Here is an 18074-nt window from a genome sequence, read left to right as displayed (position 1 = left end):
TAAAATTATTCATTTTAAGTGTATTTGGCACAATTAGTTCAGTTAATTAAATTTTTCATACTGACACACTTATAATAAGTAAGTTACTCTTTGTCTACACTAAAATTTATCTAGAAACTAGAAATAATTTATATGGCAAAACAATGTTTGCCCGGTTAACTAGTATATATATGGCGAATGCGATAAGAAAGTGGTTTCTACACAAACGCTGATATGACTCAAAACAAATACATCATACATCGATGCGTTTAAGAGAAATGAGTTTCACTGCAGAAACAGAATTTCTATTGGAATTAGAGAGAATAAATTAAAATCAAATTAAACATGTATTTAAATAGTGTATTTGTGAAGGCCATCCGTTATCATAAAGTGTTTCCACTTTGCATCAGTTTACAATCAATCACATATCAGTTTCTTTCGGTAGAAAAAAAAACCAGTGCACTTTTATGTATTCCCTATCATTACACATGTAACATTAATACAACTAAGCAACTACTCTACAATATAAGTGTATATATAATATTAATAATAATACAATATATTTATATAAATATCATTTCTCTCTCTTAAACGTATCCTTAAAAGGTATCTTTGTTTCGTCTTCTTTGCCTATGATTCTAATTAAATAATTAAACATTCTTTGCAATTTCATTTAAGTTGCAAACAGAAAAAAAACATTAAGAAAAATCAAGAAAGGGAATGTTACTTTGGTATAATTGGTATTACATTAACGCGTGTTGGTAAACATAATCTTTGTTCATTAAATGTTTAAAAAAACCTTCGAAAAGCTTCGAAAAATGCAAGAATGCAGTCGATGCAGGTGCAAACCACATCAATGGGGTGAAATTAATAACTTAAGAGGGTGACGACAGCTCGCCATTGGGACTGTAGTCCTTCAACAGTTCTCTGAGACGCACGATCTCCTTGGTCGCCATTGTGAGATCGGCCTGCAGGGTGAGTTCTTTCTCGCGCAATCGCTTCATATCCCGTTGACAGGTCTAAATCAAATTAAAGTGTGAATTAATTATAGCAATGCAATATAAAATTAATACACTTACGACATTCTGACGCAGAAGTTCCAGTTTGTCGCACTTCAGTCGCGTTACTTCCTGCATAAGGGTGTCGTTAACACCACTGCTGGGCAGCGGCTGATCCTGGCAGACACTGCATGATTTCGCAGCCGTCTCCGCACTGCTCATACTCTCCAACCCTGTATCGCTATCAATGTAGCCGCCCACTAAGTGTTCCAAGTCCTCGCTGGTTAGCGAATCGTCCGACGCCTCCGACATGGCTGAATGAGAATGCGATTGTGCGTGGGCGGTTAAGTCGGGCGAAGATGTCGTTGATGAAGTGCTGCTCTTCTTCGACAACGAACGAATGCTCTGTAAGTTCACACGAATTCAGCATTAAAATGACCTGCGTTAAATTTAGCTGCAATACATACCGATGGTGTGCTTCCGTTGCCCATGGCTTGACTAGACTTCTTCGTGTGTTTGTCTGTTTTCTCCTCATGTTTCAGATTGTTGTTGTTACCGTTGTCGACGCTCACGCTGGAAGAGGACTTGACCCGCGACGTCCAGGCTTTTCGGACCGTGTCCATGAAACGTGAGCCGGGCCCAGAATCGCTCTTAGGCGTGAGAGGGGCCACGGGACCAGTCGTTAGAAATTCGGTTGTTTTCTCCTTCAATTCAGTTGTGAGATTCTGTAGCAAAGACGCCCGGGTGCGTAGCTCGAGACGAGCAAACTTGTCCGCTTTGTAGCACGCGTTCTCCGCGTTGATAAGTTTCGTGAGAAGAAACTCCTTGAAGTCGGGGCCATGCCGAAATACTGCTGGGGTAGGTAGCGTTGGTCCAAAGAAGGGCACGTCATCGCGTGCGGTGACACTCACCTTGTATCTGGCGTTGGGAGTGTTACCATCAACCACTTGCACGACAATAAACGCGTGCAAGAAGTGGCTGGCAATCATACCAGGACTGAATGGGGTGTTTTCCTCTTGAAAAACAATGGCGACAATGTCGTTGCCAATGTGTCGCTTGCGCTGCAATTGCTGCGGATCGCTCTCCGTGTATGGTAGCAAGGTGGACACGTGGAACATGATCTCCCTGTCCTTGAAGCTCTCATAAACGGCGCTATCACCTGTGTGCCCATTCTGAATGTCTAGTCCACCTCGGTAACCCTTGTGGTCTTTGAGCTGGATGCGTGAACCAAGCAAATTCAAGAAGTTGTCGAACGACGGCGTTGTCTCATTGTTGCAGAAAAGCTCCTCCTCGGTGGTCTGGCCAAATTTCTGATAGAGCACTCCAAATTTGAAGGTGGAAACCAGCACGTGTTCGTCATAGGTAGCAATGAGACTTGATGACTTCGGGCAGAGCACCGGAGTGAAATTCTCGATATGCAGAGATTCATTTAGCAACTTTGCCATTTTCTGCGGGGTGGGTTGTGTGCCCATGCAGGAGAGTGGGACCAATTCGTGCATTGTGCCAGTCTTCAATCGCAGCATGATGCGAGTATGCTCCTGGTTCCCTACATTATCGTACTTTATTGAAAGTAGGACAGGGCCGAGCGTCTCGTCCGTGCCGATGAGATTCGAGTGGTCCTAAAAAGAATACCAAATTAGTAAATAAATCGTCTTGGCCTTGCAGGATGTGCAGAATGCGTGTTATTTCTCTGCTCCGCATAAGTTTCGAGCTTGTTTAACAGGAAGTATGACCATGAATCACGACAGCAAGTCGGTACAAAGAAGGTTGGGCCTCGTTTCTCGGAGTCGTTGTGCTCTTTTTGTTCTCGTTCAAGTATCGCGGTTGTGTAACTAGCATTTTGTATTTCTTTATTCTTGATCATTCCGTACTAGAATAATGCATGAACAATGGGTTGGGCTTCTCACAGGTCTTGCGACCAGTACAATGGAAAATATAATTGTAATCCGAATCCCACGCGTTTAAAACGCGAACAATGGCCAAACAAACGAGTTGCCATTAAGCAAAGCGTGCAATTGAAGTCGAAGATACAGTACTTTGGCATGCTCGTGTTACTTTTGTGAATGTGTGTGCGCGCGCGCGTTCGCGCAACCAGAACTTCAGACACTCGGTGTTGTGTTCAAAACTTTGAGCATGTACATGCATCTACCCAACATTTGACAACCGCTAGTGCGGAGCAATAAAAATTGTGAAATTTTCAGATAAAAAGAAATGCGCACAGCATTCGCAGCCGGTTGCGTATATTGCGTATATTTTCGTGAATTCGAATAAAGCGCATGGGAAGATTCGCACGGTTCTCGTGCGTTGCTTGAGTGATTTTCTCAACACTTCTTTGTCTCATCGCCTAAGAAGCGCTGCTTCCCAGCGATTATGACACACCATCTCGTGGTAATTAGCACAAAAGTTCATCCGCACGTGTGGGGCGAAGGACAAGGAAGTGCCGAATAAGAAAAACAAACGCATCTCAAACTCACCCGGCCATGGAAGAAGCGGCGATAGCACTTTGCCGTGTCGTCCGTCTCGATCTTGGCGCGCCAAGTGCCGTGCGGCAGGATGACTGCGCCGCGCAAATCGAACGAGCATTCGTGGTCGGTGCCGTCCACCCAATAACCGCCGTTTTCCGCCGCCACAATCAGAGGAAGCTGGCCGGGTCGCGATAGCGTTTCCTGCAATAGACGCCTGCATTGTGTCTGCGTCGACTGCTGCGAGTTGGCCGATTGCGGCGAGCCGGGCGGTGTGCCACACAGGGACGACGAGCGGTGGTACACAGGCGTGATGGCACCCCGGTCGCCGCCTCCGAGTGAGGAGATTTTGTTGTTGTTGCTGCTGCTGCTGGACAGTCGCTGGTGGCACTCCTTGTCGGTGCTACCGGTGCTGTGTCTTTGCTGAGTTGCTGTCGCCTGGAACACACATACACGTCTCGTTGTTAGCGAGTCTCAAAGCACTTGTTCATGCATATAAACTACTACGCTCCGTTAGACATTAGGTGATAACTGCACGTCAACTTTTACCTGGTTAGAATATTAGAATCTCCGAGATTGGAGCAAGAGAAGTAGTAAAGAGAGACACTACTTACCCGTAGGAAACTGTTAATGTTTGCGTTTGTTTTGGCTGTGTTTTGTTGTGTTCTTGTATTGTGCTTGGTCGAAGAAGCAGAAATGTGCGAGAAAGATTGGTTTCGAAGTAGTGCACAAGACGAAGAGGCGCTCGAAGGCGAAGATCTACTTGTATTATTGTTGTTTACCTATAACAATTAGAAGTGAACTCAATTAAAATTCGTGCGGAGCAGATATCGCAGAGAGAAAGAGCAGCGCGCTTGAGCAATGAGCGTAATTGTTGTGTTGGTAATCGCTAATATGCGAACCGGAACTGAAGTTGTATTCCGCTTGATTTATTTGTAACGCCGCGCGTATTCTCCGCGCGTCGCGCCGCGAAGTGCGCAAAAAAGAAAATCGAGGAAAACGAAACGCGACGCAGACAGATTGTAAAATAAACGCATGGCACGAACGCGAGTAAATAGAAAACAGAAAATGGAAAACAAACGAGCGCAATCGACTTATCGATTGCCTGGGTCGGTGAAATTGCCATTAGCCATATGTCATGCACGTACCATTAGTTTTATAACGCCACTCGCGCTTTGAAAAGCGCACAAAAGCAGCGAAAAAGAAAGAAAATCTTTAAAACATCGTTTCGATTAGTCATTGCAAACGCCAGAAAGAGCAGGCAGGTCGCGCGAACCGCGCGCTGATTCATCTGTGAAGGAAATATAATGAGAGAAATAACGAGAAGTAAAAAGAAGTTGCAACTTTCACATTGTCCCACATCCACGCGGCGCGCCGCCGCTTCATATCGCGCCGTATTCATATCGACCGTGCTAAGAACTGCGTGGCCGAGGCGAATCGGCGTCGACAATACGGAAAAGAAACCGCACGCCGTCGATATTATATACGAATACACTGGACTACATACGGCACCGAAGAGAATACATGTGTTTGTCTGTCCGCCAGCCAGGCGGCCGACATGTCCACGAGCGCACAACCTAAACTTTGCTGCGCTTAGCATTCGCTCATTACGTCTCATTGGTCACGAATTATAAATATTGCATTAGCACGTTGCCCATATCGCCAGGTAGAGAGAAAAAAAAAACAACAAAGCAATCTAATAAACACGAGGCATTACGAAATGAAAGTTCTTGACTGCGTTCCGGTTTTTCAATATGCCATATTCCAAATTCAACCAAATGGCGCGCGAACACACAATTTTTTCACGCGTTCTTTTGTGCGCGTATAAATCGCAGCAGATGTAAAACGCGCGCGGTTAAAGTGCAAATCATTATATAACAAAAATTTGAACACAAAAAGAAACAGTAACCTTACGCCCCAAAAAAGCCGTTTACATTCCATCAAAATGATAACCATGGACTGTGGCGCGCAGTCATAAAGCGTTGTTTTCCCCAAAACTTCGGTCTTTACGTTGTAAACCTGAATAATGAAACCTTGAAGTTCGTTGCTTCATGATTCCAAATACCTACTAGCATTTGATGCTGTCCGATGATTAAACAGTGACTAAGATCACTAATGTGCGCTACCTGCGGACACGGATGACGATTCCACCGTCTCTATCTGAGAGATTGCCGCATTGTCTCATCGCTACGCGCTCATATTTCTATTATTATCGCGTTTTATTACGTTTTTATGTTAGTCATGCGTATTTCGAACGTGAGCGTGTAAATCTGTTTTTAAAAACGTGCGATCCGATCCGGGAAGTACGAAGAAGACTTTTCGACGGTGCACGTTCGGCGAAGATTTGAAAAGACGCACGAGACGTGCCTCGACTCGCAATCCGGCGATTTCGACGGTTTTCAGCTTCAGTCTGAGGTCGGGGAAACGAGGTCGCCTTCGAGTCTGGAAGTCTAGACCCCGACTGGGGAGTGATCACCGCGCGGCTGATCGTTAAGCGCATTAAGGTTTCGAAGAAATTCTACGGCGCGCGCGGGCGCTTCAAGCAGAAATAGCAAAACTGTAAATCGGAATTGCATTGGTGCGCTGCGCGGCGGCTTAGCTTAGAGACGCCGGGATTGTGGATTAAAGCCGTTCGAAGTCGCCGGTCGGCGCGCACCAGCCGACTCTCTAGGTGTATACCAACAGTAAACATAGTTGGGTGATGTATCGGTTCATTGCCCTCGATCATTTTCACTACTGCAGCGAAATGTGCACCGGCGCTCTTTACAACTCCTGGACTGCTATATTCCCTGCGTAATGCGCCTTCAAATTTGAATTTGGTTGCGCGCACGGACTTCAAATCGCGAGCCATGCATGAAATACGCCCACGCGCCCGGCCCCACCACCGGTACAACAACAACGACACAAGCATTAAAATTATGACTGACAACTTTCGCGCACCAAAGAAGATTGAATCAAATCGGCTGATTGACAATTTTTGCATGCATGATTGATCGGACGACCGTCACCAATATATCCAAAGTGCGCACCTTGCCGCATTACGAAGCAGTTTCAAAATAATTATTTGCGACACGCAGAGACTTGCGCGATGTGTAATTATTATTACCTGAAGAGCAACTTTTGGTATATTGTCACTGCTCCTGCCGGTAGGCATTTCTTTCCAACGGAGCACCCCCATAACCGCCTGCCGGACCCAACCACGCGGCAACGTGTTGCCCTTTTCCCTTGAATCCGGCGCACTTTTCTCGGACGTGGTCGAATTCGTGCGATCGAAATGCCGCTCGAAGTGCGCCTGCAGGCTAGTGTTCGATTGCGACTTCGAGGTGGCGTAGTTTCGGCGCGGGGATTTCGCCAGAATTGGCGACTGCAGCGGTGAGATCGTCGATGTGTTCACCGAGTTTGAATTAGGGGATGCACCGCCGCTGACTGGGGATGTGTTCGTAAAAGTGCGCATCACTCACAGCGTTCGTCACCGCGACCGGCGCCGGCGAAATATCCAATCAATACGCGAAGCGAACAACTCTCAAAACCGCACATCCATTAAGCGTCTGCTAGACAGACAGACAGACACTCCGCCACCGACGCCGCACGTCACATTTTCGCAGGAAGGCTTAGCGAGGTGAGAACGCGATGCGGACGCACGCGAAGAATGCTCGAGCTCGACTGAAAGCGGCAGCCGGCAGCGACGAGCAGCGACCAGCGCGACTAGTTAGCTGCCGGTAGTGGTGGCAGCCGCCTGACTATCGTTCATCTGCGGGAACATGGCTGCCCGTTTGGCCGATAAAATCGACCGAATTGCGTCGAAAAGCGACGAAATTCAACCGGCAGCACGCCGAAACCGACACACCGCATTTGCATCCAGCCTTTTTTCCACCGGATTTGAATGCTCCCGAGCGTCAGGTGTTCGAAATTTAATCGGAAACTAAGCCCTCCAAACGCCACGGTCAGCACCTGCCCCGTTTCCGGTTTTTGTTCTCCAACCACCCGAGTTGGCAAACTTACGATACTAAATGAAAAGTTCACCACAAACACACCACACTGCTAGAACGAATTGATCGAAATTCATGAGAAACCTTTTTCGAGCGTGATCGTTGACAATTCTTCGGAATTTGTTCTAGCCTTGACACATTAAGCGGTCCGTAATTGCCTCCTCCTAATTGAATTGCCAATCGAGGTGTTCGTATTTTGGTGCCGTGATTCATTGTCGCGTTGAAAGGCGACTCTTTGATTTTAATTGCATATTACGCTAATTTCGTATCGCCAATTCTCTCGCTGTTAAATCTACATCGCAATTGTTTTCCATCGCCACCCACAACACGAAATTCCAGCGCCGTACATTAAATTCGTTTCAACGTCGCAATCGTGATGATTTTCAATGATTCGAAACGCCTGTGTTGCGAACACAGCGCGAGAAACAGTCGCGGAGATAAATTCCGCTCCGAGTTTTCTTTCATTTTTAGTTTCTTATAGATTTCTATTTTGGAGCTCGCCGAAAATAACCCACTTACTTCTCACCCTCTTTGGCATTTTCTATCAGTCGGAAAGAAGATGAAACGATCACAAAATTCCCGAATACGTTTCGGTACTGCGATGAATTTAAATAAAACATTCAATACTAAACGGGCACGATAAACTTGTTGCTGAATGTTTGCGCAATAAAATACAATATTAAAGACAAATATAGCCTAGAAAATAAGAGGACATGAGAAAGTCCGAAACGAGAATGAGCGGAAATCCGTTTTGTTCGTTTTTTTTCTTCTACTTCTTCGCTTAATATTCCTGCGTGCGTTTTCCTCTTGTATTTTTACGCGCGCGCGGCGGTTTCGTAGACACTGGAAGGTGGTGTGGCGAATGCCGTTCAACTTTGGTACTCACTGCAAAGTTTATAATTTATACGCAGTTTCCTTTCGACTATACGACTTCCTTTGTAATTTCCTCGCTCGACGAGTACACCTCAACGCAAAACAAACATTAACTTTGTGCTATTTGCCTTAGATAGCGCGCTTAATAGCCAGGAAGGCTTCTGGGGTTATTACTGCGCGCGTCTGCAAAAAAAAAACTGTCAACGACGTCACCGTCGCTCTGACGTGGAGACGTTTTTTGTTGTTGCGCGTTTTATTTTGGTCATCTTCTCGTCCGGTGTTACGTTTTCAATATTTCAACGAGCGCCGCGCTTTGTGCGCAGCAGTATCGCGAGCTGTTCGTGTGTACCTTCGCTTACCTCGGCGAATGCTTAAAGTACACACTTATCCACATCCGTTTTTCATGTTTCACGGTGGGTGCGAACGCGCCGGCCCGCCTCGCGCTGTGTGAACCGCCGCCGCACTTTGTCTCGTCTTCTTCCCTCTGTGCCCACGTATCGTGTGTCTACGCCCGTGCAGAAGAACAAAGCCGACCGGAGACAAACGAGCGGTGCAAGAACGCGCTCTTTCCGGTGGGTGAGCGCCATCCACCCATCACACCCGCACGAAACCGTACAAGAGACACCAGCAGTACACACACACATACCCATCGCCTATACGCGATCATTCGATGTTCCTCTTCAAAGCGTTTTTTTAACAAGCTTTTTATTGTTGGTCTTTTTTCGTTCGCGACGCACATCGGGACGCGTTTTTCTACCCATGCCTATTTTTACAGCTCTCGCGCTATGACATTTTCGACGGGCTGTTGCGTTCGCCTCCAGCGCGTCTCCAGCTCATCTTTAATCGCGATCGCGTGGAAACGCACGTTTTTTCCACCGCGCCAGAATTCAGCACGAACGTCACACTGCGAGATGCGCTACTTTGTTGCGATGTTATGATTAACGGCGATAAAGTGGAGGCTTTATTGAGCAATGCACAGTAACGCCTTCGAATGGGATGCAATACACATTTTTCCACATTCGCATTCAAAAATAGAAATCTATATAAAGCGGGCGGGCGGGAAGCAGCGTGTTCACAAGCTCCAGAGTGCACACTGCAACTCATTGTGGAAATCGATGCAAACTGAACGCAACTCCGGCATGCCGCATAAATAATCAACATCGATACAATACGTAACGATGATTACACGCTGATTAACTAAGCTGCTCCGTAGGCCTAAATAATTACGCGTGCGTGCCAGCAGAGTTAACATAACACCATAACGACATTTAATTATTATTGTCTGCCTGCGCTGCACTACAAATATTTTAAGTGTCACACTTTATTAATATGAATTCAATTACGCGCGAGCGGAGTGCCATTGAATCCGATGTTTGGATTTGGGTGGCTCGTAAGTGCACACAAATATCAAGTGATGATCGTGAATATAAATAGCCATAAACGGTTTAGAGTGCCGCGCGCGTTACAATACACCAGTTGAGGGACTCTAATTTAATATAAACAATGAAAAACGCGCATTGCATTTTCACCTAATGCATTCGCCTAACAGACGTAACAATGCACGCATGTTTAATTAGCATTGTGTAACTATTGAAGCATAAGATTAGCAGAATTAATTATTTTAGCATAATTATAGACTACGACGCGATTAATTAGACGTCTCGACAGACGCGTCGGGAGCAACTACGCAACGCGACCAGTTTCAAATTGCAAAACGGACTTCAATTTCCTTGATTTTACGTAATTACTTAGTTTTTTTAATTCTCTAAGTTTCTTTCGAGTGTGTTGTGACTTGTGAGCATTTCCTTTTCGTCTTGGACTTTGCAATGCGGGCGAATGCATGCATAAACGACATGTTGGCGTTCCGGCGTTCTTTTCAAATGTTAAATAATTAAATTACAAGTTATGCCATGCCACAGAAAACAGTCTAGTTCCAGTGTGCGTACATAAATTATGGAAAACATAAAATATAAATGCACGCCGCACGTAAATAAATTACTATCGCCCGCAACGGCTACCATGTATTGAAACACCCGAACAACCTTGACTTTTTCATATTGCGTTTCTCCATTTATTCTATCTACCTATGCATTATTTACCGACCGCCTGCTTTTTACGCAGATAAATAGTCGATAAATCCGCGCCGAATGCGCGCCTCGATAACAATTCACCGCTTGTGCGTTGCGTACACAGGCCACAACTAATTCCGAATAGAAAGGAAGACAATCTGTCCGCGATCTTTCAACAACAACGGCGTTGGTTGTTACACGCCTTTGAAATAATGAATATAATACACTGGTATTATACACGTCGCGCCATCTGTGAATCAAAGTGCGAAGTGTTCTTCAACGCCATCTACACGCAGGCGGATAATGTATAGAACTCGACTACCTAACAATTTAAATATTGGCGCACAGATGGCGCGGTATGTTCCGTTGTATTAAAACAACTCCCGCGCGTAGAAATAAATTAATTTTAAACGCGTTCGCATGCCGTATCATCACCAAAAATCTAAGCGCGAAATAATAAAACCCGCGAGAAACAACCAAAAGACAATAGTCAATAAAATTATGAAAAACGGAGAAAAAACGGAGTGACTTAGGCCGATTATAAAATTATTTTTTAACAATAAAAACGTGGGCGTAATAAAAACCGAGATGATAACCATAAAAAATCTTAAAATATTAACACTGATGTCTGTGAAGCACGACAGACAAAAGCAGCGCGACGCCGCGAAGAAACAAAGCAATGCTAGGCGATTCACACAACAAAAAAAAACAACGCGCCACGTTTTTATATTCGACGTTAAAAAACTAGCGAAGACGAAGAAAAAACAGCGTGAATTACTTCAAAATGAAGTAATTCATGAAATGCCACGAATTCTAAGGTGGCGTGTCTTGAATTTAACACGGGAATTTTTTGCAAGCGGCGCGCGCAAAATGCATGGTTAGTTAGCTGTTTCAGTTCGTGCTCGGGTAATAATTAAAAACGGCGATTGCAGCAACACGTACCTGTTTGAAGTACGCGGGTAGAACGCATCGCTGGTCGTCCAAGCGGGAGCCTTGCGCCTTCTCCAGCAGCTCGAACAAGTCGTACGTGGTGCCTTTGAGACGCTCCGGCGTCGAGAGCGCGCTCGGCGTGCTGTTGGTGGTGGTCGTGTTGTTGTTGTTGTTCACGTTTACCGGCGCGGACGGTAATTGAGCCATCGCCGTACTGTGATGCCAAATGGTCGTCGTGCCCGTCGCATGCTGTCGCCTAAAACGAGCACAAATCATTGAGTACCTACAACACGCGCGCGGACATTCGCAAATACGCAATGATTGATGATGAACATCAGATGCCTGCGCGCACGAGCGCAGGGAGAAGAATTAATGAGCCGGCATAAATAGATTATGACATTATCCCATAGAAATGCAAAAGGCCCCAGCGTGTGAGGAAACGCATAAAATGCGCTTAAAACGACGAAAAAGTGCGCGCGGAGGGAGCTAACTAGTCCGGACGCTAGTTTATCGATAATCGATTGGAAATCGATTGTCACGCTGCGATTGTTCGCCGAGAAGAATAGAACAACGCCTATCGCCCCTCGTTTATTTTTTGTGTTTGCTATTTGTATTTGTGGATTGAAGGCGCACGCGTCCAGCGCGGCCAAGGGTGGGCCGTTTCCCTGGTTTTGCCCCAAACGCGATGCTTTCCTCTGTAAAACGAGCGAAATGCAGATCGAGTGTGGCCGGTGTATTAGGTGTACGCGAATCGATTAAAACTTTCGATTTCGTTTTCGCAATGCGAGCGCACAGCACAAACAGCGACTAGCAGGCGAATATTGTGTTGCGCTGGGTGGCTTTGCGCGCTGTTTCGCCATGCGGTTTTACCATGTTTGTCGTGTCGTAATGTTCCTGTTTCGTGCTCTTTTTCCTACATTACATTATTTTACCTACATACGCGCGCGCGCACGCCGTACGTATAAAGCGACGGCGAGTTGGTGTGTCGCCATTTACGTTTCGCATAAATTCGTATAAATAAATAATATCGGCGCGGAGCGTGCAGCGCGCGCGCGCAAGAAAGCGAGAAAGACACAAAGAGTCGACGAGAAGTCGAGCGGCGGCTGCCGGCCGCGTTGCGTTGGCGTCGCTTTTGCAATATTGCAATGCAAATAATTTCAATAATTCAAACGCAAGTCGCATAATTTATATTCTAAACGCGCCGGCCAAGTACGGTAGGACTCCGTATTATTATGTGATTATGCGTGTCCGATGCTAACGACAGTCAAGTTGCCGATGGTAATGACATTACTCCTCGTTTGTGCACCGTTCGCGAGCGAGCGAAAAACGTGAGAACCACCCTTGCGGCTCACGCTTTCGGACACGGGACTGCAGCGTGCGTCTTCCGCGTTACACAAGCACACGTAGGTAGAAAATCGACTTTGAAGGATCAGTTTCCGTCTCTAAGAATACACAATCAGCCAGGAAGGAAGGAGGAAAGGAGAACTGCCAACTGCATTCGACACGTGATAGAAATTTCTGTTTTCTATCGCGTTTATTACGCGCTCATGAACTTAACTCAAACGATAAGAAGAAAAAAACGTAATTAAAAAGCTTTGTGATTTATGTACCTACCCAAAGGGGTGGTCAGCGGCACGGACCGGTGTGGCCTTGACTACCCCGCGTGTTTCACAACAACCCTTCCGTCGATGATTTCATTAGTTTGGCGTTTAGGCACAAACCAGTTTGAATTCGATCCGTCGCCGTAATCTAATGTCCATCGAATTTTATGCGCATCTAATCGTGCATTAATTTAATGTGCTTCTAATATTACGCGATCGGGTTACAAACACTGCATGCATTAGAATAAAAAAAAATAAAAAAAACGCATTAATTAAAATAAAATTTAAAAAATTGATATAAAACACAACCCCTACGTGATGGAATAGTAAATTTATTGTTTCTAGATAGTCCGACATGAATTATGAACCATTGTGTAGATATTGATGTTAATTCGAGTGTGAAAGCAGACAAAATCGTGAATGAGCGGCCGCACAAAGAGTCAATGCTACTTGAGAGTTGATTATGATGCAAATACGAGCACATACGCTACCAACATGTACGTTTTTTACGCATTACAAAAAAAGCACGCACAAAAAACGAAACAACACAAAAACGCAAATGTTGTGCTGTTTACAGAGTATGTGGAGTAGAGTGAAAGGAGCCACAACATGTGCAAGTCCTACTTACCCGATAATTTTATTCAATGTTTGTTTTATTCAACAATTTGTGAAGACAATCATCGCGCAATGCGTTTAGCCGAATATAAAGCAATGATCGACATTTTGGCACATGGCACACGCTCCAGCATAACGGTGCTGTGTAAATATTTAAATATTTAAATAGGACGATTGTATGTATGGAGTGCTCTCTTCAAATTTCCGAAGAAAAACAAGGGGAAATTTAACACGTAATCAAAGCACTAATTTGATTGTAGCTGGGTGTTGAGCTAATGAAAACTGGGAGTGTCGACCTATATATGAGAGGGTGGACGTGTGCCACGCACGCCTGTCATTACACCGTATCGCACATGCCATCAATACGCGTAATTTCGGATGCGACCCTTGTAATTTCCTCAATAATCATCGTTATTACCATTTGTGACTAACAAACTATCCCGCAAGGAAACAACTAGTAACTAATAACTGACTCGGACGAAATTGGATAACGATGTTCAGTTGCAACCCTTTTGTGCCCTTCAAGACGTGATCGCTTGTAGACTCGCATGATTTGCATATTTCGATATTATTTACTAGACTGCAGGTTGAAAAAAGGCTACAAAGCGATATATGTGAACGTATTATGCAAAATCAAAGCATCCCGAGCGTCCCAATAGACATAAAAATGATTAACGACTGACAACAATACCTTTTCTAGGGCTGTGTGTTAATCTGTTTAGCATATCAGCTATAAGCTGTATCACTGCACCGAGAAGCGGTAATGGAAATGTTTCATGCCAAATTACATCCGAGCCCAATGCAACCCTGATTATCATTAGAATCGAAGTGTAATTGCTCCAATTGATCCCTTATTCGATTGATAATAGAAACATAAAACATCGACGCATCCCGAGCGCGTTAATATTGGCATTGAAAAGGTGTCAATGGCGTAAGCAGTGTCGTCTATTTTTCAAACTCCTACGTATGGATTCACGTGGCTGGCACGCATGTCCTGCCCCAACACGCGACAATTGTCATCATCATCGGGTGGTGGAAGCGCATGCTGCGCGTTCGAGTGCCTCGTGTGCTCATCGCGATAAAAATATTTTGGGGAATTTTTATGCGATGAAGAGGCGCGCGCACGAGTTGCAACACGAGGCAGCACCCCTTTCGAGAGTGATGATGTCGCTCGCCCTCTCGGAGGGTGTACTCACGCGCGCGCCCTTAAAACCGTTGGGTGTCGGCTCTGCGTGCTACATGCGGTAAAATCGCTTCTCTGCTTTTTGTATCGCGCAAAAACATTGCGCCCCGCTTCCAGGACATCGAAAAAAGCAAGAGACTGACTAATGAAGCGTGTAAACTTAACATTTCCTCTTGGAAATTGCTTTTCCGCGGTGAAAAAATGCGGAAACTACTTGAGTCATTAATCGCATATTAACATATTTCCAAAAATGCACACATGCCACCCATATGTACTTAAATAATCATCGAATTTTTGAGAATTGATTGCTTATCGCTTATTCATGTTCTATTATAAGTTAGGCAAGAGTTATTACGAAATTGCAATGATTATTTTCGGCATGTGTACTAAACCCATAAACAAACAACTCGAAGTTTGTAAACACTTGAAAATTATTGATACTGGACCACTATATAAGTCAAAATCGCGCATAGCGCAATTCATTCAATACAACTTAATACAACCTGAGAACAACTTAGAAAATTAATTAAATAATACACTCCAAAAATGTGTCATTCATGCACGGTGAGTCCCCTATTTTTAAAATTTAAAAAAAATCACAATTTCTAATAATTTTTTTTTTAATTTTCAGAACACGCGTTTGTCCCAGAGACACAACAACTTCTCATATTTCTACCGAAGACGATTCTTGAACGATGCAGATCGAAAAGATTTCTACGTCGGGTTGCTAGACGAAATCGCCGGCTGCGATCTCGACCTAGCGACGAAATTCAGCTCATACATCGCCGTCATTCAAGACGACTTCCAAGATAGACTCCCTGAATGGCTACAACACCCTCTGGAACGTCTGAAGTTAAAAGAAGCCTTTCGGTACTTTCTCACGCAAAGTTGCAGTAAAGACTCAACGTCACGACAAATCCTAGAAAAACTCACGCGTAACCTGCCGCAGTACATCATCGATGAACTTATCGACTGCGCCAAGGACCTGCCGCACACCACCAGCAGTTACATTACATTATTAAAACGACGAAGTATAAACAACTGGTCGCGTAGCAGTAGTATAATTCGTTTGGAGACAGTCGCATAGCTTCATTTGACTACTGCGACTTCGCCAGTGTTTAGTGCTTCTATCTCGTTTCTTAGATTATTACTTTGTATATGTTATACTCTATTTAATTATTATGTAATTGTTGTACGAAAAGTAGCGGAAACGGCGACCTTTTAACGGTCGTAATTGTTGCGCTATCATTTTTATTAAAGAAAATACACACACACACGCACGTGAAAATCACAGAATTTAACGTGTCATTATCTGGCTTCGCTTACGTTTTAATTATAGACGCGAGGAGGAGGAATAGAGTGACCGGAACAATTAGAATGCGGACCTTGGGCGCACGTCGGGATCAAAAGCGTTACGTCCTGTTTCCTTTCGATGCCTCACCGAGTGCGAAACACGATTTATGAAAATATTCACGTTTGGAAACTCGTATAATCGAAAATAGTGCCCCGAAACGCGATAAAAATTGAGCGCGGAAAATTGGGAAAAGTTGGCATTGTATCCATGACCTTGATTTATGATTGAAGTTGCGTGGGTTGCGTGTGCGCGCCGCATAGAATTTCTGTCGGTGAATAAAATGCAGTACTGGTGGAATAACGCGCCGTATGCCGGTTGAACGTAGGCAACACAAACAACACGCGCGTTGATTTCGTTATCTGCGCTTGTAATCGACGCTCGACTATAACATTGCGTTTTAGATGCATGCGATAACGAGCCGTTTGCTTATTAACGCCGTATTGCTTATTAGCACACGGTGCATGAGCACGCGCCCGCAATTAGACGCATCAAGCGAAGCATGCATCGCGAAGAAGACGCGATTAGAGGAAGCGCGCCGAAGAAGCGCAAAAGGGGTGAAAACCGGACGTGCGAGCAAAGTGTAACGGTCGCGTGTCGCGGGCGTGCGCTGCGCCCGTAACACTTTTATATAATGCGCGCATTAAAATTCATAGATTGGCGTGCGGTTTTTATCGCGCATTGTCGCCGCGACCCACACGACGAGGAAATGAATAATGAAACGCGTCAGCCCGGGGAAGGAAGCGCGAATTGCGCGCTGGAAACGAAATCGCCAAACCGCTAATTAAAATTCCGAAGACCGAAGGAAAGCGATGGTCGCGACAGGAAGCAGCGTCGACCGCGGAAAATCACAGCTATGCTAATATTTACACAACGAAATCGAAGTTATCGGTTGAGTAACATTTCGTCTACAAAAAAACACAACGTAATAAAACACGAATTCATGGGAACGAAACCGAAAACTTGGCCGTCGACGAAAAAAAAATTCACACGCGTTTTCGGCCCGAAGAACAACTGTTTTGCGCGCCGAGATGTTTGTAAGCGTTTTAATTCGACGCCGCGCACGTTTAGCTCAACTTGGGCAACGCGCGCGCAGACTGATGATGATGATGAAGAAGTCCGTGCCGACGACAATAGAAAACGCTGTGTCTCGCTGTCAGTGCGTCGAGTGCGAATGAATGTTAAAAGCGAAGAACTCTCGCAATCGGAATGTGGGTCAAACTTGTAAACTAACAGCACATAAAGAGCTAACTGTTGAACCGTTTTCAGCGCAACGCACGTGCAGAATGCACTCTATAATCATGCATGCACCGCCAGCTCCACGGCGGTATGATAACGATAACGCAAAAATTACAAAAAAACAAAAACAATAACAAAATTAATGTCGTTTACCTTCGTAGTTCAGGTTCGTCGTTGCCGCCGCCGCCGCCGCCGTCCTCCTCGCTGGTGACGAGCTGCTCCAGCATTTGTATCTTCAGCATTGTTTATCCCGCGCGCACGTTGTTATCAATGTTATCACTGATCGGGCATTTTCGCGCACGATTTCGACGCGATCAACGGCACATAACCTGCGGCTGCGCTGCACTGGTGCACAAGGGAACGCGTGATTGTGATAAAAGTCGGCTGCGAATCCAGCAGCAACATATTTATGCGGCGACCGCGCGCGCGTTTAACCGCAGAGCGATGCGACCGACGGCTAATTGCGAAAACAATGCGCGCCGCGCCGCGCGACGACGCTAATTTACTTTTTGCGTTCGGCTGCGTTGGTGTGTGTCATCTGACTTCTGCGGCGCACCACACTGCAAAACAAAGCATGGCAGGCGTAAACAGCAGGAGTCACGGACATGCAGCGCCATCTAGCGGTAGAAAAACTTACTGATTGACTGTGTTTGGTGTTGAGTGAGTTGTGAGCAGGACGCGCGATATTTTGTGAAGTTTCTTACGTTTGGCGCCATCTAGAAAAAAATAAGAGAAACATAATGAGAAATTACAAATTTCTATCGTTTGGTTTTGAAACAAAATTA

The 18074-nt window shown here is 45.2% G+C and overlaps 2 protein-coding genes across 5 annotated transcripts; one reads left to right on the top strand and one right to left on the bottom strand.

Annotated features, from left to right (window-relative positions):
• Window positions 1-325: 325 nt before the first annotated feature.
• On the bottom strand, window positions 326-17833 carry LOC135789758 (rap1 GTPase-activating protein 1-like). 4 transcript variants are annotated; one of them, XM_065299758.1, is made up of 7 exons: window positions 17443-17833; window positions 11313-11556; window positions 4054-4221; window positions 3452-3877; window positions 1445-2596; window positions 1059-1382; window positions 326-998 (listed from the first exon to the last, which is right to left on the bottom strand). In XM_065299758.1, the coding sequence occupies exons 1-7, from the start codon at window positions 17529-17531 to the stop codon at window positions 855-857; spliced, it is 2547 nt and encodes an 848-aa protein (XP_065155830.1). In that variant the 5' UTR covers window positions 17532-17833; the 3' UTR covers window positions 326-854. The 4 variants fall into 4 exon arrangements, with proteins under 4 accessions (XP_065155830.1, XP_065155848.1, XP_065155824.1 ...); XM_065299776.1 differs by lacking the exon at window positions 4054-4221; XM_065299752.1 differs by lacking the exons at window positions 11313-11556; window positions 17443-17833 and adding an exon at window positions 6546-7113.
• LOC135789780 (uncharacterized) lies at window positions 15173-15995 on the top strand. Its single transcript, XM_065299789.1, has 2 exons — window positions 15173-15263; window positions 15331-15995. Exons 1-2 carry the CDS (start codon window positions 15246-15248, stop codon window positions 15784-15786), a joined length of 474 nt encoding a protein of 157 aa, XP_065155861.1. The 5' UTR covers window positions 15173-15245; the 3' UTR covers window positions 15787-15995.
• Window positions 17834-18074: the final 241 nt, after the last annotated feature.

Source organism: Atheta coriaria, unplaced genomic scaffold, assembly GCF_025399875.1.
Source record: "Atheta coriaria isolate IRGN ID8LTWV9N9 unplaced genomic scaffold, Caltech_Dcor_3.1 hic_scaffold_1_pilon, whole genome shotgun sequence".
NCBI classification, from domain to species: Eukaryota; Metazoa; Arthropoda; class Insecta; order Coleoptera; family Staphylinidae; genus Dalotia; species Dalotia coriaria.
The sequence above is the reverse complement of the archived record's forward strand: the minus strand, read 5'-3'. Positions and strand labels throughout refer to the sequence as shown.